At 39.1% G+C, this 22774-nt stretch overlaps 1 protein-coding gene across 31 annotated transcripts in view; it reads left to right on the forward strand.

Moving 5' to 3' along the window:
* DTNB (dystrobrevin beta) overlaps nucleotides 1-22774 on the forward strand; it is a 280987-nt gene that overhangs the window by 72972 nt on the left and 185241 nt on the right. For all 31 annotated transcript variants that reach the window (XR_010835611.1, XR_010835614.1, XR_010835612.1 and 28 more), the window contains exon 6: nucleotides 12097-12251. Coding sequence is in view for 24 of the 31 variants with exons in the window: in XM_067007966.1 (XP_066864067.1) it covers nucleotides 12097-12251 (155 nt within the window). In the remaining 7 variants the exon portion in view is untranslated. The remainder of the gene's footprint in view (nucleotides 1-12096; nucleotides 12252-22774) is intronic.

The raw sequence follows: 22774 nt of genomic DNA on the forward strand, positions 1-22774 counted from the left end.
TTTGCTATCATTATTCTGAATTCTTTTTCAGGTAGACTGCCTATTTCCTCTTCATTTGTTAAGTCTGGTGGGTTTTTACCTTGCTCCTTCATCTGCTGTGTGTTTTTCTGTCTTCTCATTTTGCTTGTCTTACTGTGTTTGGGGTCTCCTTTTTGCAGGCTGCAGGTTCGTAGTTCCCGTTGTTTTTGGTGTCTGTCCCCAGTGGCTAAGGTTGGTTCGGTGGGTTGAGTAGGTTTCCTGGTTGGGGGGACTAGTGCCTGTGTTCCTGTGGATGAGGCTGGATCTTGTCTTTCTGGTGGGCAGGTCCATGTCTGGTGGTGTGTTTGGGGGTGTCTGTAGCCTTATTATGATTTTAGGCAGCCTCTCTGCTAATGGATGGGGTTGTGTTCCTATCTTGCTAGTTGTTGGGCATAGGGTGTCTAGTACTGTAGCTTGCTGGTCGTTGAGTGAAGCTCGGTCTTGGTGTTGAGGTGGAGATCTCTGGAAGACTTTCACCGTTTGATATTACGTGGGACTGGGAGGTCTCTTGTGGACCAGTGTCCTGAAGTTGGTTCTCCAACCTCAGAGACACAGCCCTGATGCCTGGCTGGAGCACCAAGAGCCTTTAATCCACACGGCTCAGAATAAAAGGGAGAAAAAGTAGAAAGGAAAGAAAGAAAGGAAGGAAGGAAGGAAGAAAGGGAAGGAAGAAAGGAAGGAAGGAAGGATGGAAGAAAGGATGGAAGGAAGGAAGAAAGGAAGGCAGGATGGAAGAGAGGAAGGGAGGAAGAAAGAAAGAAAGGAGATAAAGTAGGATAAAAGAAAGTTATTAGAATAAAAAATTATTATTAAGAAGAAAAATTTTAAAAAGTAAAAAAACAAAACCAAAAAAACCAGGTTGGTCAGAACCTTAGGAAAAATGGTGAAAGCAAAGCTATACAGACAAAATCTCATACAGCAGCACACACATACACACTCACAAAAAGAGAAAAAGGGGAAAATAATAATATATCTTGCTACCAAAGTCCACCTCCTCAACTTGGGATGATTTGCTGTCTATTCAGGTATTCCACAGATGCAGGGCACTTCAGGTTGATTGTGGAGATTTAATCCACTGCTTCTGAGGCTGCTGGGAGAGACCTTCTCCCTCTCCTCTTTGTTCACACAGCTCCCGGGGTTCAGCTTTGGACTTGGCCCCGCCTCTGCGCGTAGGTCGCCTGAGGGCGTCTGCTGTTCGCGCAGACAGGACGGGGTTAAAGGAGCAGCTGATTCGGGGGCTCTGGCTCAGGCCAGGGGGAGGGAGGGGTACGGATGCGGGGCGAGCCTGCGGTGGCAGAGGCCGGCGTGACGTTGCACCAGCCTGAGGTGCGCCGTGCGTTCTCCCGGGGAAGTTGTCCGTGGATCACGGGACCCTGGCAGTGGCGGGCTGCACAGGCTCCCTGGAGGGGATATGTGGATAGTGACCTGGGCTCGCACACAGCCTTTTTGGTGGCCGCAGCAGCAACCTTAGCGTCTTATGCCCGTCCCTGGGGTCCGCGCTGATAGTCGCGGCTCGCGCCCGTCTCTGGAGCTCCTTTAAGCAGCGCGCTTAATCCCCTCTCCTGGCGCCCCAGGAAGTAAAGAGGCAAGAAAAAGTCTCCTGTCTCTTCGGCAGCTCCAGACTTCTCCCGGTCTCTCTCCCGGCTAGCTGTGGTACACTAATGCCTTCAGGCTGTGTTCACGCAGCCAACCCCAGTCCTCTCCCGGGAAGCCCGAGCCTCAGCTCCCAGCCCCCGCCCTTCCCGGCGGGTGAGCAGACAAGCTTCTCGGGCTGGTAGGCTGGTCAGCACCGATCCTCTGCGGGAATCTCTCCCCCTCCGCACCCCTGTTGCCGTGCTCTCCTCCGTGGCTCTGAAGCTTCCCCCTCCGCCACCCACAGTCTCCACCCGTGAAGGGGCTTCTAGTGTTTGGGAACCTTTCCTCCTTCACAGCTCCCTCCCACTGGTGCAGGTCCTGTCTCTATTCCTTTGTCTCGGTTTTTTCTTTTTTCTTTTGCCCTACCCAGATACGTGGGGAGTTTCTTGCCTTTTGGAAGGTCTGAGGTCTTCTGCCAGCGTTCAGTGGGTGTTCTGTAGGAGGAGTTCCACGTGTAGATGTATTTCTGATGCATCTGTGGGGAGGAAGGTGATCTCTGCGTCTTAGTCTTCCGTCATCTTCTCTCCTCTCCTGAACTGTTTTTTAGTACATTAGATTCAAGTGTAGTTATTTAGAAATTGATAACCTGTTTATTCACTTATCTTTCCTTAATTTTTTTTCTTACTGTTTACCATTTTGGCATTTTACTGTTCACTAGATACTATTAGAAGGTGGTTAGATGAAGTTGAAGGAGATAAAATTCACAATTACTTAATTTTTCTGCTTATCATTTTCATTTATTCACTCATTAGATAGTCCTTCACTGCCTAAGATATGCCAAGCATTGTGCTAGGTGCTGTACATATATTTTCTCACTGAATCCTTAAAATTTCTTTGAGCAGCAGGTGGTATTTTCTCTGTTTTATAGATGAGTTAACTGAGGGGGCGAAGCTGGGATTTCAACTCAGGCTGTAGCTTCAGTGCCCTTTCTAAGCTACTCTTTTGTACTCCACTATGCTCATCCTGTACTGGGAGACACACAATCAAAGTGCCCTAATACAAGTATCCGTGGAGTAAGAAACTCTAGCAGGTTTCACAGAGGTGAGATTGAAGCTGTGGGTTTTCATGAAGTGCTGAGAAAACCTGTGAAGTTGATTTGTTGAAGAAACTGGCTCATCTGTCTTGTGGCATTTCTCATGGACTAGATTTTGATGATTGCATCCCTGTGATGTTCCTCTGTGCCCTACATTTTTTATTTTAATTGAAAGACACAGAGCCTTCAACAGATTCAAGTACAAGCTTTTGGGCAAGATTACTTCATGGGTGCATGTTTGTTTTCTGGGCTTTTTCTTACGTGTTACCATGACATTAAAAGTTAGAAAGCTAGAAGACTCACTAGATACAGATTTAGATGTCTAAAGAAAGGTCTTAGTATATTTGGTCAGTGTTATCTGGTTATCTCATTTCAAAATCAGCTGCATTGTAAAACACAGTTTTGGCAGAAAAAAAGTATGGTTTTATTTAAATACTCTTCTGAGTTTTTTTCACATGGTACCACAAACTATTACTCTTTTGGGCTGAAATTTCTTCATATTTTCTTAATTCTAACATGGTGTTTTTCTGAGGGTGATAATATAATATGGATAAAATTATATTTCATTCACAGAGAAAAAGAAAGTTGTGATTTTTTTCTGTTTTTTTTTTAACAATGATGGTACCAGATAAAGAAATATACATTGCTATTTTTATTAGGACTGGAGAAACTGGTTGAAAATTGATTTTGTAACTGCACATTCTAGATGATTCTGGACTCTTTAAGTTTCTATGATTAAATTTGCTACATTTATATAGAGCTGGTACCTGGCCCATAGTAAGTGCTAAAATTTTGCCAAATATAAATTGTTGATTGAGAACTAAAATTACTGCAGCTATCTGTTGTAGCTATTAGTGAAAAGGTGCAAATCCTAGTTCTGTGTGAAGTATTGAAGGGATCCAGGTGATAGCAGGTGGGTTTTTTTGTTTGTTTGTTTATTTATGTGGCTTTTGAATTTCTTAGAGGAGCACAAGTGACCAATATTCAAGTGGCACAAAAGTACACATACCTAGGCAAATGTGACATGTCAGTGCGCTCTCAATACCATATTGTTACACATTGTGTACAGAAATACAAGCCACACTAGGTCACTTAATAGCATGTTTACATGATTCAGATAGATTTAAAATTTGGTTTCTTTATCTTCTTCACGTTCAAAATTATGGTGTCTTTACCATCTGTTGCTCTGTTCCATTATTATTATTTTTTTTAATTAATTAATTTTTTTTTTTTGGCTGTGTCAGGTCTTCGTTGCTACGTGTGGGCTTTCTCTAGTTGCAGTGAGTGAGGGCTACTCTGTTGCAGTTCGTAGGTTTCTCATTGCAGTGGCTTCTCTTGTTGCAGAGCATGGGCACGTGGGCTTCAGTAGTTGTGCCACATGGGCTCAGTAGTTGTGGCTCTTGGGCTCTAGAGTGCAGGCTCAGTAGTTGTGGCTCACAGGCTTAGCTGTTCCGTGACATGTGGGATCTTCCCAGACCAGGGATCAAACAAGTGTCCCCTGCATTGGCAGGTGCATTCTTAACCACTGCACCACCAGGGAAGTCCCCCTGTTTTCATTATTTTTATTGTACTGTAATTATCTTGACTAGAGAGTGAGATGTTTAACCTAAGTAACACTTTCAGGTATTGAAGCCTATCTCTACTTTTTTGTTTTAATCATCTAGGGTGGAAAATGCTTTAAGTGTGGTCTGTGCCTTCTGTTTTAACAGAGCTCACTGGTCATAATTTAAATATTTTTTATCTCTTAGGGATGTCATTCTCTGATGCTTTTAGGGCTAATTGTGAGGCTCTGGGTTGTGTGTCCCTTTTCATGTTTTCAGACTGCTGTGTTTTTTCAGCTTTTGAACTTTTTGTCATTGGTGGTGGTGGTGATGGTGTATGCTTGTGTATGTGTGTGTACATGTCCTTTATCGCTGGTAAATGTGATGGTATTATCAGTGGACCAGTCCCAAGCAGCCTCCTTTTGCTTCTGATTTACTTTTCAAATGCTACTGACAGAGAAAACATAACTAGCCTTCTTAACATTCTATTCTGTTAGAGTATGGATGAAGTGATTACTCGTATTGAGAGAAGCACTCACTTACATAGTTTTGGCTATTGTGAGAATCCTTTTTCCCTTGCTTTCTAGTCACAGCTGTGTCCTACTTAGTTGAGGTGGCTGAATAATAGTGTAGAAGAAGGTAGCTATAACGCTGTATTGTAACATAAAATGATATATGACCATTTATTCACTTTTTTCTTCCTACTTCTTCCCTTGTCTTTGTTCTTAGTTTCTGCAGCCTCCTCCCACTGACTCTACTTCTGTTACCTCTGTTAATGTTCCCATTAAGTTAGATTTTTCTAATTTATGGAATATGCCTCAGCATTTCTACTTTTATCTTTTTGCTTTTTACCTCTTATTTTAGAATTTTTTCCTTTAATTTTTTCCCCTTTTTCCTTAATCTGTCTTTGTTTGCTTGTTTTAGTGTCAAGAGGGCATTTTAAATGACTTAACCAATACTTGTGTTTTTAGTTTGAAACATTTCCTTTTTTAAGATTTTTTTTTTTTAAGTCTTTATTGATTTTGCTACAATATTGCCTCCGTTTTACGTCTTGGTTTTTTGGCTGTGAGGCAGTGTGGAATCTTAGCTCCACAACCAGGGGTCGAACTTGCACCCCCTGCATTGGAAGGCAAAGTCCCAACCACTGGACTGCCAAGGAAGTCCAGAAACATTTCTTAATTAGACTTTTCAGGTCTCTCTTAAGAGAGTTTCTGTCCCCAGGTATCATTCATTTATAGATAAATGGTTAACTGTTGTGGCTGTTAGGGACTGTATCCTAGATTCAAAGGCAACTTAAGTCAGGATTCTAAATACCGGTGATTTATAATCAGAGTACAGACTTTTTGATTATCAGCATGATGAAAACTCAATAATGTCAGAAACCCAAAAAATAACTCAGAGAAACAAAATTTACAGACTGTAAAACCCATTATTTATTAAAACATACTAATTATCAACTAATTTAACTATGTGATTTATTTACTTTGTCTAATTCTGCTGTTTTCTACGAAACTTATCTCTTATGCAAACCCCATCTGTTTTGCACTGAAAGATAGGAGAAGATGATTCATGCAATTTATTTTTAAATCCTTTAGAAAATTGGTGCCACCATTTTGAAGGGCAGTCTAACACTCACAGTGTGTCAGAAAGGCTATAAGAATATTTGTATCCAGTGACTCAACCTGCTTCTTGAGTTTATCATGAGGAATTAATCAGAGGTGTACCCCAGGTTTTACATATATTTGTTGCAACACTTTTTATAATATATGAAGACTTAAAACAGCTTTAGTGTCCAAAAGTGAGAGCTCAGTTACACTTTGGGATACTGACACAATTGAATATACTGCCTTTAAAAATATGCTTCAGGGGCTTCCCTGGTGGCGCAGTGGTTGGGGGTCCGCCTGCCGATGCGGGGGACGCGGGTTCGTGCCCCGGTCCGGGAGGATCCCGCGTGCCGCAGAGCGGCTGGCCCCGTGGGCCATGGCCGCTGAGCCTGCGCTCCGCAAGGGGAGAGGCCGCGGCAGTGTGAGGCCCGCATACCAGGAAAAAAAAATATGCTTCAGATCAAAATGCATAAATGTAATATAGTTTTAAATAAAAATTTATTATGCACATAGAAAAAGAAAGAAATATACCAAAATGATAACACTGTTAGGTATTTTCTCTGGGTTGTAGCATAATAATGGTTTTATACTAATAATTTATATTACTTATTGTTTTTGCATGTTTTTGATAGACCGCACTTTGAGCAGCCAGAGAAAAGATGACCTGAGGTGTTCTTTCTCAGAACTGGCAGTTCTAACATTTCAATTGTTTGCTTCCTTGATGTTTCATTAACAAACTGTAGGGAGCCAACCTTTGAAGTTATAATTAAGCAGTTTCACCTGTTCAGAATTTAGCATCCTCTCTTACAGTCTCCTAACCACCTGTCACTGCATATTTATCCTGACTGGTTTCTGTTAATCATCTCTTCACTTCATTAGCCTGAAGTGACTCTTCAATCTGAATATTTGCCCATATTCACATTTCTCATATAACCAAAATGTTTTAGAGCTAGAAGCAAGTAAGAAAGGAGTTGTACATAAGCATTTTATGAAAAAGAAAAAGATAAACAAAAGCCAAGGCCTGGAGACTTGTCTAAGGTAGTTCCTGACTCAGTCAACACTAGAAGCCCAAGGCATGGCTGAATCCCATCCTCCAGCCTCTCTCTGACTTAATGACTGATGTAGGAATATTCATGAGTTTGGGAATAAAATATGCACTTGGATTCAGTTACATACAGATATTTATAAACGTGCAGATGTGTATACATTCTTTGTGGGTTAGGTTGCTCAGTTGGTAGAAAGATGACAGGAGAAGATGAGGGACGTTTGCCAGGAAAACTAACATATAGAAGAAAATGGCCTTCTTTTCTATAGGCTTGAATCTTTATTGTAAACAGCCCTATCATCTTGCAAAAGTATATGTTTGGTCACGTGGGGATGAGAGGGGAGTGGATACATGGTTAGATGCAATGAGTAAAGCCAGGGTCATTATCACCAGAAAAAAATTTGAAACATATGTGAAGATGGTAGAATAGTAAAATTATTTTGCCACTACACAAAGGACAGAATATTTTTAAAAGTTTGTACATGTGTGCGTGTAAGGGCTTGATTGTGGGTTTTTCACAAGGGAGAAAGCCTGTATTTTCATCTGGAAACAACTAATGGGAAATTAGCATACCTTCTTTCAGAGATGTATAAATAGAAAGAGAATTATTGGGGAAATTAACCAGTGATCTGGGAAGCAGTTTATTCCCTTAATGCCAGAAGGGTTTAGGGCTTTAATTAAAGGACTAGTTTAATTTGGGGGATGTTTTTATTAAATTGTCTCTTATTTATTTCTCTGGTAAGGTGCTTTTATATGTATATAGTAAATCACGTTTAGAATTGTTATATTTCATTTACAATAAAAAATTAGCAATTATTTTCAGTGTTTTTGTTACAGATATGAGAAGCCTAATCTAAAAAAGACAAAAAACAAAAAAACTGTTTTAAACAAGTAACTCTAGAAGTCATGACTTCTAAGTAATTAATTACTTAACAGTTTTGAGATCTACCAGTTTTTCTCTTAAAACCAACCAACCAACAAACATGTTTCTGCTTGTTCTCTTACTAGTGTACTGTGGCCCTATTAAGTTATAGTTTCTTTTTTCATTGATTAAAAATTTTTTTTACTACTTTGAATCTATTTTATGACCTAGTAACTAAGTATACCTGAAAGTAATACTATTTTTGAGGGGGAAGTTAGTCATTTCACTATCTAATCACTCCTTTATTGCTCTGAATGAGTTAGGTATAGATTTGGTGGTGTGGATGTATACACGTATGTTTTTGTGATTGGAAGCTATACATATGTGTATTTATCAATATATACTTGGTAGCTGAAGTCTCTGGTCTTGAATATTTCTACCATTAGTTAACTTGTTAGTTTCTCCGTTATGAATACATTGAGTGGCAACAGAAAACTTGACTTAACAGTGGCATAAAACCATTGGGATTTATTTTTCTCATGCAACAATAAGTTCAGAGGCTGGCAAGTTCAAGGTTGGTACCATGACTCAGGGGTGTCATCAGAGACTTGGGTTCCTCCTGTCTTCCTGCTCTGCCGTATGGCTTTCCTCCTAGAATTATAAGTGACTGCTTTTTACTGTGCCTTATTCTCATTTTAAGTAGAAAGAAGAAAGAGATGCCTGTATCAGGAAAGCAAAAGCTTTTCCACAAATTCACTTCAGAATTACGACGTGCTCAGGAGTCTGGGAAGTAATTTTTAAGGGGAACACATTGCCATTCTAATCAGAGTTCAGTTCAGGAGTGAAAATGGGAAAATAGATACTGAGTAGTAGGCACCTTGCAGTGTCTGCCACATCCCATATTTCCCCTTAGTTTTCATTCAGGTTTAATGGATGATTATTTCTTCATTATGAGAACAGCAGCCAGCTATTGGAAAATTAAGTCATGATGCTATTCCCTCCTTCAAAGGGCATCAGTTATTCACGTCATTGGTAGTATCTTCAAAACTCTGTATCTGCTGTCTCGAACTGCGGCCCAGTACTCTGCTTCTGACTGCCTACAGGATGGTTCTACTTGGAAATTTGCTGATTAGTTCAAATACAGTTCTGTTCAAAGCTAAGTATCTTTATCTTCAATTTGGTTATTTCAGTCAGGGTTGTCAGCATTTTTCTGAGCTAGAAGTTTAAAATAATCCTAATTTTAGAAATTCCTTTATTCTCGAATCCAGTGTGCCATCAACTTCAGTTTCCTGCATTGAAATGTCTTGGAGTTGACCAAGCCCTCCCCTCAATACTGTCACTCCTGTAATTCTGGCTCTCACTTCCTTACTTGTGCATGATTTACAGGGTTTTCTAGCTGATGTCGCCAGTCTTATTCTTCCTCTTTTATTCATTCTGCCCGTCATTAACAGTCTAATTTTCTTGAAACCTAACTTTCTAAATATTTCTTCCCTACTTCAGCATTTTTAAACCAAATCCAAATTGTTTCCTCTTTCAAAGTTTTCATTCATAACATACTTTTCTTACTCAATTTCTATTTACCTTTACTTCACAATATAAATTATCAGAGTCAGAATGTTCTCTTTGACGCACTGTGTCTTGCCTACCACCGCTAATAGACACATATAAATTGAATATAAATTCCTGCCACAGAGACTTTTATCCTACTCTCCTTTTTTTTCCTAAATTGAATTATGGTTGATTTACAATATTATATTAGTTTCAAGTGTGCAACATAGCGATTCAATATTTTTAGAGATTATACTCCATTTAAAGTTACTGTAAAATATTGGCTATTTTCCCTGTGTTGTACAATATATCGTTGCAGCTTATTTACTTTATACATAGTAGTTTGTACCTCTGCATCCCCTACCCCCATCTTGCCCCTCCCCACTGGTAACCACCAGTTTGTTCTCTGTATCTGTGAGTCTCTTTCTGTTTTGTTATATTTATTCATTTGTTTTATTTATCCTGTTCTTCTCTAGTTGTATCCCCAGACCCCCACCCCCCAGCTGTTTTGACCTCATCATTCCAAATTCTATTTTTCAAGGCCAAGCTTGTAAATTTCTTTCTTGACAGTTCCTCCCTATGTGTTTTTGTATCTATTCTACACTATATTTTGAAGAAGTGTGATGTAATGGAATGTCTTTGCAGTCAGATAAGTGTGGGTTTAAATCTTGATTTAGCCACTTAGTAACTTTTGACCTTGAGAAAGTTAACCTTTCTAAGCTAATTTCCTTATCTATAAAATTTAAACAATTATGTGCATACACATGTGCACACACACACCTTTTTGTGACAGTAAAATGAGGTAATGTTTAGTAAACTATAGTGTTACTTAATATTGGGGATTGCTACATGAAAACAAAAACCAAGATAACAGTATTTTAAACAAAGTTGAAGTTTATTTTTCTCGTATATAAAAGAAGTCCAGGAGTATGTAGTCCAGGGCTGGTATGATAGTTTCATGTTCATCTGGGACCCAGGCTTTCTATATCTTTCTTTTCTATTATTCTAGTGTATGATTTCTACATAAAAGTTGAGATTACCACATAGTCCAAGGTGGCTGCTGGAGGCTCCAGCCATCGTAGCTGCCTTCCAGACAGCAAAAGGAGGAAGGAAGAAAGGGTCTATTTCCAGTGCAGTCAGCTTTCTTTAAAAAGCTGCCTAAAACCAGCCTTCTTAGGAAGTCTCTCACAACCCTTCTGCTTATAGTCTCATTGTCCAAACACCTAGTCACATGACTGCAACTTGTTAGAAGAAGGCTTCAAAGTTTAATCCCTTAGTTGGGTACATTGCTGCACAAAATAAAATTAGTGTTCTGTTACTAAGGAAGGAGATCAGGATATTGGGTGTCTCTCAGCCATAGTTACCTGTTGTGGTGCCAGGCGAATGGTGAGGTTTAACAAATATCTTATGCCTCCCTTCTTTCTGTTCTATTTAGAGTCAGCTTAGTGCTTTATTCTTCTTTGCTTCATGTGTATCTTATTTTTTCCAGCTATGTTGAAAGTTTCTTGGGGGGGGATAAGGACCATGTATCATACTTCTTTGTTGTTTTTCAAAACACCTAGCAGAGTACTTGGCACTTGGACTACTTAGTAAGAACTTAGTATGTGTTTGTTAATTAATTGATTTTACTTTCTACTACGACCATACTTCTTTTAGCCTCTTCTTGGATTTTCCCCACCTCATGGGTATTTAGTACTTTTCCCTCAGCTACAAACTAGCAGCTGTCATGAGAGGAATGTGCTGGAGATTTTCATTCCTTGATAATTTCATGTTTTCTGATGCCTTAAAAGTTACCCTGTGGAGTTGATGATCTAAGTTTTATCTTTCTTTGATTAATGTAGTTTAATGGTTGTTTTTTTCCTACACCTGGTGCTTTGGGATACATATGTATTTCTAATATACCTGTTCATTATGAATATATAGAATATGATTTTTTTAATACCATGTTTGGAAAGGCCTCAGGAAATTATTTTTCTCTGCATATTTAACTCACTGATTTGTTTGTAAGAAAGCTGAATAGTTTGAAAAGAAAGCTTAGGTTAAAGTTGTCAAGTTGTTTTGAGCTCCTGGTTATTTTTCTTTTTCTCCCCAGTTATGGGTGAGAAGAGAGAGATAACTAACTGGAGTTAGGAAACTCTCTACAAGGAGATAAAGAAATAGTAGTATTACTGGAACTGTCTTTCTAGCTGCTTGGGTCAGACTTTATGTAAAAATAGGATCTTATAGTATCAGAGTATCTTGTGATAGAAGAGATTATATGAGTTCTTTTTATTCTACTCTGGAACTTACTAAATGGAATATTTTAAATAAACATACTACATAGGAATATATTACATCATTAGTATATGAATATGCAAATACAATATAATTTCTTTCATACCCTATCACCAATATGCAAATATATTCATACACTCAAAGATGTATATGTCTTATATAAATATGTACATAAATGTAAGAGATAAAGATATGCTGCTACAAATTCTTCTTGGAATAAAGTGAGGTGTAAATAGATAAAATAAAAAGTTATATATTATCCAGTTACGTATGCTCAAAAAGAGTAGGTAGGTAGATGTACATGAGTGGTTATGTGATGTTTAGGTAGAATATTAAGTGGGTGGGAAAGAGGGGCCTCATCAGCAAAGTAACTACACAGTGTTAATGAGAATGAGAATTCATGTTAACTAAAAATCATAATAACTTTATGATACTTTTTAATGAGGCTTTTGGACTGGTATACAAATGACATAGAGCTGTATATAAAGAGTTGATATTTCCTTATAGTTTGACTTTATTTGGTTTTGTTCTCATAGATGTTTTCTCCCAGATGTCAGATTCCAATGGCTTAATGATATTTAGCAAGTTTGACCAGTTTCTGAAGGAAGTTCTGAAGCTCCCAACAGCTGTCTTTGAAGGGCCATCTTTTGGTTACACAGAGCACTCAGTCCGCACCTGTTTTCCACAGCAGGTAAGGATGGGTTTATAGAATCTAGGATTAGAAGAGCTCTCATCCACCCCTTCACCTTTTGTCAGATTTCACCAGATTGCTTCACTCTAGGAATATAGGTCTTGAGTAGGGGAGGAAAAAGAACTTTTAAGTCAGAGGAGGGGATGTAGAAAAGAGGGGGGATTGAAAATTCACCTGAGAACTCTTTTCTTGGAAGGGGGGAGGGAAGTCTTTTCTGAAAAAATGATAACAGTTGAAATATTTTAAATTACTAAAAATTTCAAGAAAAATGTTTAAAGTATTCATCTTATTGCTGCCAGACATATATTACTCTTCCTAATGAGTTTTTTAACTGTGAAGTATAGGAATTTTGATATAAAACTCAATACAATACTGGATTTTTGCTTCCTGAGCACTGAAGACAAGGAATGCTATACAGCTGTCAACTGCCAGCTCAAAATCCCTCAAGTGTATACTGCCGTTTTCATATGAAAGAAAGATAGATTTGGTTTCTTCTTTATTTGTGAGTGTCCTTTTGTGTTCCTGCTCTAGAGGTTGAGTGTATTTCTGAGTTCTTAACTATGCCTCAAAGAACTGAGAGCAGAGTGGATGCTGCCTGTAGCATTCTTTTTTTTTTTTTCCCTCAGGTAGAGATGAGATAGAGGAGCTTCATGCTAAACTCAAAGTTCTGTAAAGCAGAGAATTAAGAAAAAAAATCTATGTTAAAACTAGTGGGTAGGGGCTTCCCTGGTGGCGCAGTGGTTGAGAATCCGCCTGCCGATGCAGGAGACACGGGTTCGTGCCCTGGTCCGGGAAGATCCCACATGCCGCGGAGCAACTAAGCCCGTGAGCCATGGCCGCTGAGCCTGTGCGTCCGGAGCCTGTGCTCCGCAACGGGAGAGGCCACAACAGTGAGAGGCCCGCATACCGCAAAAAAAAAAAAAAAAAAAAAAAAAAAACTAGTGGGTAAAAGATTATTGGAAATAGGATACTGACATAGTCTGAAAGTAATCTCCCCATAAGATATTTATTAATTACAAAGGAAACATAGTAACCTTACAGTGGAGAAACCTGTCAGATACCACTTTAACCAAGTGATCAAATCCATATCACCAGTAAAGAGAGAGGCTGATAACCCTGCCTATTGATAGGATGCTCTTAGAAGCACCCAGTATCACTGCTGTGGTTCTGCCAGAAAAGCACAAGCTGAGTCTCATTGATGAAACATCTGACAAAGCCAAATGCAGGATTTCTACAACATAACTGGCTTGTATACTTTAAAAGTGTCAATGTCAGGCTTCCCTGGTGGCGCAGTGGTTGGGAGTCCGCCTGCCGATGCAGGGGATGCAGGTTGTGCCCCGGTCCGGGAAGATCCCACATGCCGCGGAGCGGCTGGGCCCGTGAGCCATGGCCGCTGAGCCTGCGCGTCCTGAGCCTGCGCTCCGCAACGGGAGAGGCCGCAACAGTGAGAGGCCCGCGTACCGCAAAAAAAAAAAAGAAAAAAGTGTCAATGTCATGAAAGACAAAAAAAAGACTGGGGAACTGTTCCAGATTACAGGTATCTAGAGACATGAAAACTGAAATGATCCAGAATTTTTTTGTTGTTGTTATAAAGGACATTATTGGGACAACAGAGAAAATCTGAATAAATTTTGTAGACTCAGAGAATTCCCTGGTGGTGCAGTGGTTAAGAATCCGCCTGCCAATGCAGGGGACATGGGTTCAATCCCTGGTCCGGGAAGATCCCACATACTGCGGAGCAACTAAGCCCGTGCACCACAACTACTGAGCCTGCTCTCTAGAACCTACGAGCCATAACTACTGAGCCCACACGCCACAACTACTGAAGCCTGTGCACCTAGAGCCTGTGTGGCACAACAAAAGAAGCCATGACAATGAGAAGCCCGTGCCCCGCAATGAAGAGTAGCCCCCGCTTGCCACAACTAGAGAAAGCCCGCAGGCAGCAATGAAGACCCAACGTAGACAAAAAATTTAAAAAAAATTAAAATAAAATAAAAAACATTTGCATTTCTTCTAAAAAAATTTTTGTAGACTAGAAAATAGTATTCTGTCAGTAATGGTAATTTCCTGATTTTGATACTTGTATTTAATTAAGAGAATGTCCTCGTTTTGCAGAAGTACAATCTGACATATTCAAAGGTAAAGGGACATCTCTTTTGCACAGTTAGCATTTGAGGAGTCTGGGTTAATGGTAAATGGGAATTTTTAAATAATCTTCTTACAGCCTTTCCATAAGCCTGAAATTATTTAAAAGTAAAAGGTTAAGATATAAAAGGAACAAATCTAAATGTTTGAGAACTGAAAGGACATTGTAAACCAGATCCTCCTGACCTATGATACTTTGATTCACAAAGGAACGAAGAAACAAACACATACACATCCGTTTTTACATTTAAAGTTAAGAACTCATATTTGTCTGAATTCAGACTTCCAAACAGTATTTTACAACTTGTCTAGGGATTACTCGGCTTTAGCAGCGAAGGTGCCACCCATAATACAGGAGAGTTATTTTTATTAATTTCTGAGGAGATGTTCTTCCCAAATTTCTACACACTTTGGCTGATTGCTTTTGTGGAAATTACTCTCTATACATTATTTTTTTCTCTAAGCATAAGTGACAATATCAGCTTTTAGCATATTAAAGATATCTCTCTGCTTCAGTTATTCTAATAAAGCATAGTTTGCATTTTGCCCCTGAATATGTATTTTTCAAGTGATATGAGGCTATCCAATCACATCCTGGTACAAGAGTGTCCTGCATGGGGATATATGTATATGTATAGCTGATTCACTTTGTTATAAAGCAGAAACTAACACACCATTGTAAGGCAATTATACTCCAATAAAGATGTTTAAAGAAAAAAGTGTCCTGCAGGTGTTAAAATACCCTACAGAGATATAAGTGAGGATGAGGAGGATGAAGACACCACAACCATCTCACTGCTGCTGCTGCTTTACTAGTACCATCACATCCAACAGCCGCCTCCACAGTCCTCTGGGGTAATCTTGTACATGATACTTATGTGGCTTTTCACATAGATGCTTCCTGGAGATCAGGCTAAAAATTGATCAGGTTCTGGAATGCTGCTGTTAAGTAGTGTCAGGACAGGCAAAGGAATTTATACAAAGAAGTATCAGTGAAGAACATTTGACCAATGGATGATAATTATGTGAGGCACTAAACCTAAAGTAACCTTTGATTAAATTGTAATGTGAGTACTAAAGTAAGACTCTAAATTGGAATAGCAATTTAAAATGTTGAAGAATATAAAAAAATTCCAATTGTTAATTTTAAGACTGCTGTCTAGGGACTTCCCTGGTGGCGCAGTGGTTAAGAATCCGCCTGCCAATGCAGGCGACACAGGTTCGATCCCTGGTCTGGGAAGATCCCACATGCTGCAGAGAAACTGTAGCCCGTGCACCACAACTACTGAGCCTGCACTGTAGAGCCCGTGAGCCACAACTACTGAACGCTGTGCACCCGTGCTCCGCAACGAGAAGCCACCACAATGAGAAGCCCGCACACCGCAATGAAGAGTAGCCCCTGCTCACCGCAACTAGAGAAAGCCCATGCACAGCAACGAAGACTCAATGCAGCCAAAAATAAATAAATAAATAAATAAATAAATTTATATATTTAAAAAAAAGACTTCTGTCTAGGATTCTACACATTACCTTATACCATGATTGTGAGGCCTTTGAACTCACAACCTGATTGTTGCTTTTCACCTGCTTCATATTCTTATTAAAAATTCAGTCTTGTTTTGATAAATGCCAAATTTGGAAATGTCAGAGAAGCTTATCTCAAAAGAAATATAAACTACTAGTAGAATGACCCCTTCCACCAAAAGGAGAGAGAGAGGGAGAGGGAGAGGGAGAAGGAGACTGTTAAGACAAAGTTTCATGCAGCAAGAGTTAAATTCAACAAGTTTTGGTTTCTTTTTGAAAATAAGCTTTTTTCCATGCAGCTTGCTTTCCTGTGTATAAGTTTCCTTAATGTGAGTTAGCTCATACACCATCGGATAGAGAGAATGGTGTCAGTGTAAAGGGGAGTTCATATGCTGTTTTCCCCAACATATTAATGTTCTGGGCTGAAAAAGAAATGATACTATTAAAGAGAAAGCATGACTATTTTTAAGAAAGAAGCTGAAAATCCTGCAGAAGTACCTTTCTTTAGTGAAAGAAGTGGCTAGTTTGGAGGATTTCATGAATGCTTCACTTTCTACAGTATTATGGTGATGAAGTTGTGGATACAGATGAAAAAAAACTGTGAAGACATTCCTCTCCTGATCCCACCCCATACTAAAAAATTTAATTGATGGGGTTAGCTATCCCCTGGATTCAATAGTTTTGATAAAACTGATAGAACTTGTGTGTCCTTACCACGAAGAAGGAAAAAAGCATCTCAGGATTTAAGGCTGAAAGGTATCATCTAGCTGAAAATGTCTGTGGAGATTTAATTGTTCTGGTACTCTTAGTATTGCTATTGTTTTGTTAGTCCTCTGTTTACAAAACTGCATAGGTTTTTAGGTTTGTTCCCACCCTGTTTTTCTCACATACCTTATTATTTTTAAGTTCACAGTTTTGCAGCAGGTACAGTTTTCCAGTAATGCGTGTGTTGCATTAGAGCAGAAATACTTCCATTTTTTTTTAACATCTTTATTGGAGTATAATTGCTTTACAGTGTTGTGTTAGTTTCTGCTGTGTAACAAAGTGAATCAGCTATATGCATACATATATCCCCATATCCCCTGCCTCTTGCGTCTCCCTCCCACTCTCCTTATCCCACCCCTCTAGGTGGTCGCAAAGCACCGAACTGATCTCCCTGTGCTATGCAACTGCTTCCCACTAGCTATCTGTTTTACATTTGATAGTATATATAAGTCCATGACACTCTCTCATTTCGCCCCAGGTTCCCCTTCCCCCTCGCCATGTCAAGTCCATTCTCTACGCCTGCGTCTTTATTCCCTAGGTTCTTCAGAACTGTGTTTTTTTTTTAATGTTCCATATATATGTGGTAGCATACGGTATTTGTTTTTCTCTTTCTGACTTACTGCACTCTGTATGACTGACTCTAGGTCCATCCACCTCGCTACAAATGACTAAATTTCGTTTCTTTTTATGGCTGAGTAAGTAATATTCCATTGTATATATGTGCCACATCTTCTTTATCCATTCATCTGTTGATGGACACTTAGGTTGCTTCCATGTCCTGGCTATTGTAAATAGTGCTGCAGTGAACATTGTGGTCCATGACTCTTTTCGAATTATGGTTTTCTCAGGGTATATGCCCAGTAGTGGGATTGCTGGGTCATATGGTAGTTCTATTTTTAGTTTTTTAGGGAGCCTCCATAGTGTTCTCCATAGTGGCTGTATCAATATACATTCCCACCAACAGTGCAAGAGGGTTCCCTTTTCTCCACACCCTCTCCAGCACTTACTGTTTGTAGATTTTTTGATGTTGGCCATTGTGACTGGTGTGAGGTGACACCTCATTGTAGTTTTGATTTGCACTTCTCTGATGATTAGTGATGTTGAGCATCTTTTCATTTGTTTGTTGACAATCTGTATACCTTCTTTGGAGAAATGTCCAGTTAGGTCTTCTTCTGCCCATTTTTGGATTGGGTTGTTTGTGTTTTTGATATTGAGCTGCATGAGCTGCTTGTATATTTTGGCGATTAATCGTTTGTCAGTTGCTTCATTTGCAAATATTTTCTCCCATTCTGAGGGTTATCTTTTGGTCTTGTTTATGGTATCCTTTGCTGTGCAAAAGCTTTTAAGTTTCATTAGGTCTGATTTGTTTATTCTGTTTTTATTTCCATTTCTCTAGGAGGTGGGTCATAAAGGATCTTGCTGTGATTTATGTCACAAAGTTCTGCCTCTATTTTCCTATAAGAGTTTTATAGTGTCTGGCCTTACATTTATGTCTTTAATCCATTTTGAGTTTATTTTTGTGTATGGTGTTAGGGAGTGTTCTAGTTTCATTCTTTTACACCTAGCTGTCCAGTTTTCCCAGCACCACTTATTGAAAAGGCTGGCTTTTCTCCATTGTATAGTCTTGCCTCCTTTATCAAAGATAAGGTGACCATATGTGTGTGGGTTTATCTCTGGGCTTTCTATCCTGTTCCATTGATCTATATTTCTGTTTTTGTGCCTGTACCATACTGTCCTGATTACTATAGCTTTGTAGTATAGTCTGAATTCAGGGAGCCTGATTCCTCCAGTTCCATTTTTCTTTCTCAAGATTGCTTTGGCTATTCGAGGTCTTTTGTATTTCCATACAAATTGTGCAAATTTTTGCTCTAGTTCTGTGAAAAATACCATTGGTAGTTTAATAGAGATTGCATTCAATCTGTAGATTGCTTTGGGTAGTATAGTCATTTTCACAATGTTGATTCTTCCAATCCAAGAACATGTTATATCTCTCCATCTGTTTGTATCATCTTTAGTTTCTTTCATCAGTGTCTTATAGTTTTCTGCATACAGGTCTTTTGTCTCCTTAGGTAGGTTTATTCCTAGGTATTTTATTCTTTTAGTTGCAGTGGTAAATGGGAGTGTTTCCTTAATTTTTCTTTCAGATTTTTCATCATTAGTGTATAGGAATGCAAGAGATTTCTGTGCATTAATTTTGTATCCTGCTACTCTACCAAGTTCATTTATTAGCTCTAGTAGGTTTCTGGTAGCATCTTTCGGATTCTCTATGTATAGTATCATGTCATCTGCAAACAGTGACAGTTTTACTTCTTCTTTTCCTATTTGGATTCCTTTTATTTCTGTTTCTTCTCTGATTGCTGTGGCTAAAACTTCCAAAACTATGTTGAATAATAGTGATGAGAGTGGGCAACCTTGTCTTATTCCTGATCTTGAGGAAATGGTTTCAGTTTTTCACCATTGAGAACAATGTTGGCTGTGGGTTTGTCATATATGGCCTTTATTATGTTGAGGTAAGTTCCCTCTATGTCTACTTTCTGGAGGGTTTTTATCATAAATGGGTTTTGAATTTTGTCTAAAGCTTTCTCTGAATCTATTGAGATGATCATATGGTTTTAATCCTTCAATTTGTTAATGTGGTGTATCACATTGATTGATTTGCGTATGTTGAAGAATCCTTGCATTCCTGGGATAAACCCCACTTGATCATGGTGTATGATCCTTATAATGTGCTGTTGGATTCTGTTTGCTAGTATTTTGTTGAGGATTTTTGCATCTATGTTTGTCAGAGATATTGACCTGTAGTTTTCTTTTCTTGTGACCTCTTCGTCTGGTTTTGGTATCAGGGTGATGGTGGCCTCATAGAATGAGTTTGGGAGTGTTCTTCCCTCTGCTATATTTTGGAAGAGTTTGAGGAGGATAGGTGTTAGCTCTCCTCTAAATGTTTGATAGAATTCACCTGTGAAGCGATCTGGTCCTGGACTTTGGTTTGTTGGAAGATTTTGAATCACAGTTTCAATTTCAGTGCTTGTGATTGGTCTCTTTATATTTTCTATTTCTTCCTGGTTCAGTTTTGGAAGGTTGTGCTTTTCTAAGAATGTGTCCATTTCTTCCAGGTTGTCCAATTTATTGGCACATAGTTGCTTGTAGTAATCTCTCATGATCCTTTGTATTTCTGGTGTCCGTTGTTACTTCTTTTTCATTTCTAATTCTATTGATTTGAGTCTTCTCCCTTTTTTTCTTGATGAGTCTGGCTAATGGTTTATCAATTTTGTTTATCTTCTCAAAGAACCAGCTTTTAGTTTTATTGATCTTTGCCATTGTTTCCTTCATTTCTTTTTCATTTATTTCTGCTCTGATCTTTATGATTTCCTTCCTTCTGCTAACTTTGGGGTGTTTTTGTTCTTCTTTCTCTGATTGCTTTAGATGTAAGCTTAGGTTGTTTATTTGAGATTTTTCTCGTTTCTTGAGGTAGGATTGTATTGCTATAAACTTGCCTCTTAGAACTGCTTTTGCTGTATCTCATAGGTTTTGGGTTGTGATGTTTTCATTGTCATTTGTTTCTAGGTATTTTTTGATTTCCTCTTTGATTTCTTCAGTGATCTCTTGGTTATTAAGTAGTGTATTGTTTAGCCTCCATGTGTTTGTATTTTTTTACAGTTTTTTTCCTGTAATTGATATCTAGTCTCAGAGCGTTGTGGTTGGAAAAGATACTTGATACAATTTCCATTTTCTTAAATTTACCAAGGCTTGATTTGTGACCCAAGATATGATCTGTCCTGGACAATGTTCCATGTGCACTTGAGAAGAATATGTATTATATTGTTTTTGGATGGAATGTCCTATAAATATCAATTAAGTCCATCTTGTTTAATGTATCATTGGAAGCTTGTGTTTCCTTATTTATTTTCATTTTGGATGATCTGTCCATTGGTGAAAGTGGGGTGTTAAAGTTCCCTACTATGATTCTGTTACTGTTGATTTCCCCTTTTAGGGCTGTTTCCATTTGCCTTATGTATTGAGGTGCTCCTATGTTGGGTGCATAAATATTTACAATTGTTATGTCTTCTTGGATTGATCCCTTGATCATTATGTAGTGTCCTGCTTTGTGTCTTGTAATAGTCTTTATTTTAAAGGCTATTTTGTCTGATATGAGAATTGCTACTCCAGCTTTCTTATGATTTCCATTTGCGTGGAATATCTTTTTCCATCCCTCACTTTTAGTCTGTATGTGTCCATAGGTCTGAAGTGGGTCTCATGTAGGCAGCATATATATGGGTCTTGTTTTTGTATCCATTCAGCCAGTCTATGTCTTTTGGTTGGAGCATTTAATCCACTTACATTTAAGGTAATTATCGATATGTATGTTTCTGTTACCATTTTCTTAATTGTTTTGGGTTTGTTTTTGTAGGTCTTTTCCTTCTCTTGGTTTCCTGCCCAGAGAAGTTCCTTTAACATTTGTTGTAAAGCTGGTTTGGTGGTGCTGAATTCTCTTAGCGTTTGCTTGTCTGTAAAGGTTTTAATTTCTACATCAAATCTGAATGAGATCCTTGCTGGGTAGAGTAATCTTGGTTGTAGTTTTTTCCCTTTCATCACTTTAAATATATCCTGCTACTGCCTTCTGGCTTGGAGAGTTTCTGGTGAAAAATCAGCTCTTAACTTTTTTTTTTTTTTTTTTTTTTTTTTTTTTGTGGTATGCGGGCCTCTCACTGTTGTGGCCTCTCCCGTTGCGGGGCACAGGCTCCGGATGCGCAGGCTCAGCGGCCATGGCTCACGGGCCCAGCCGCTCCGCAGCATGTGGGATCTTCCCGGACCGGGGCACGAACCCGTATCCCCTGCATCGGCAGGCGGATTCTCAACCACTGCGCCACCAGGGAAGCCCTCAGCTCTTAACTTTATGGGGATTCCCTTGTGTGTTATTTGTTTCTTTTTGCTTGCTGCTTTTAATATTTTTTCTGTGTATTTAATTTTTGATAGTTTGATTAATGTGTGTCTTGTGTTTCTCCTAGGATTTATCCTGTATGGGGCTCTCTGTGCTTCCTGGACTTGATTAACTATTTCCTTTCCCATATTAGGGAAGTTTTCAACTATAATCTCTTAAAATATTTTCTCCGTCCCTTTCTTTTTATCTTCTTCTTCTGGGACCCCTGTAATTCGAATGTTGGTGCGTTTAATGTTGTCCCAGAGGTCTCTGAGACTGTCCTCAATTCTTTTCATTCTTTTTTCTTTATCCTGCTCTGCGGTAGTTATTTCCACTATTTTATCTTCCAGGTCACTCGTCCGTTCTTCTGCCTTAGTTATTCTGCTATCGATTGCTTCTAGAGAATTTTTAGTTTCATTTATAGTGTTATTCATCATTGTTTGTTTGCTTGCTCTTTAGTTCTTCTAGGTCCTTCTTAATCGTTTCTTGTATTTTCTCTATTCTATTTCCAAGATTTTGGATCATCTTTACTATCATTACTCTGAATTCTTTTTCAGGTAGACTGCTGATTTCCTCTTCATTTGTTTCATCTGGTGGACTTTTACTTTGCTCCTTCATCTGCTGCATATTTCTCTGTCTTCTCATTTTGCTTAGTTTACCGTGTTTGGGTTCTCCTTTTCATAGGCTGCAGGTTCGTAGTTCCTGTTATTTTTGATGTCTGCGCCCAGTGGGTAAGGTTGGTGCAGTGGGTTGTGTAGCCTTCCTGGCGGAGGGGACTTGTGCCTGAGTTCTGGTTGATGAACCTGGATCTTGTCTTTCTGGTGGGCAGGACTGCGTCCAGTGGTGTGTTTTGGGGTGTCTGCACTTATTATGATTTTAGGCAGCCTCTCTGCTAATGGGTGTGATTGTGTTCCTGTCTTGCTCGTTGTTTGGCATAGGGTGTCCAGCACTGTAGCTTGCTGGTCGTCGTGTGGAGCTGGGTCTTAGTGTTGAGATGGAGATATGTGGGAGAGCCGTTGCTGATAGATATTACGTGCAGCCAGGAGGTCTCTGGTGGTCCGATGTTCTGAACTCAGCCTTCTCATCTCAGAGGCTCAGGCCTGACAGCCAGCCGGATCACCAAGACCCTATCAGCCACACGGGCAGGTACGTGGGGAGTTTCTTGCCTTTT

Source organism: Kogia breviceps, chromosome 11 (genome assembly GCF_026419965.1).
Source record: "Kogia breviceps isolate mKogBre1 chromosome 11, mKogBre1 haplotype 1, whole genome shotgun sequence".
Lineage (NCBI taxonomy): Eukaryota > Metazoa > Chordata > Mammalia > Artiodactyla > Physeteridae > Kogia > Kogia breviceps.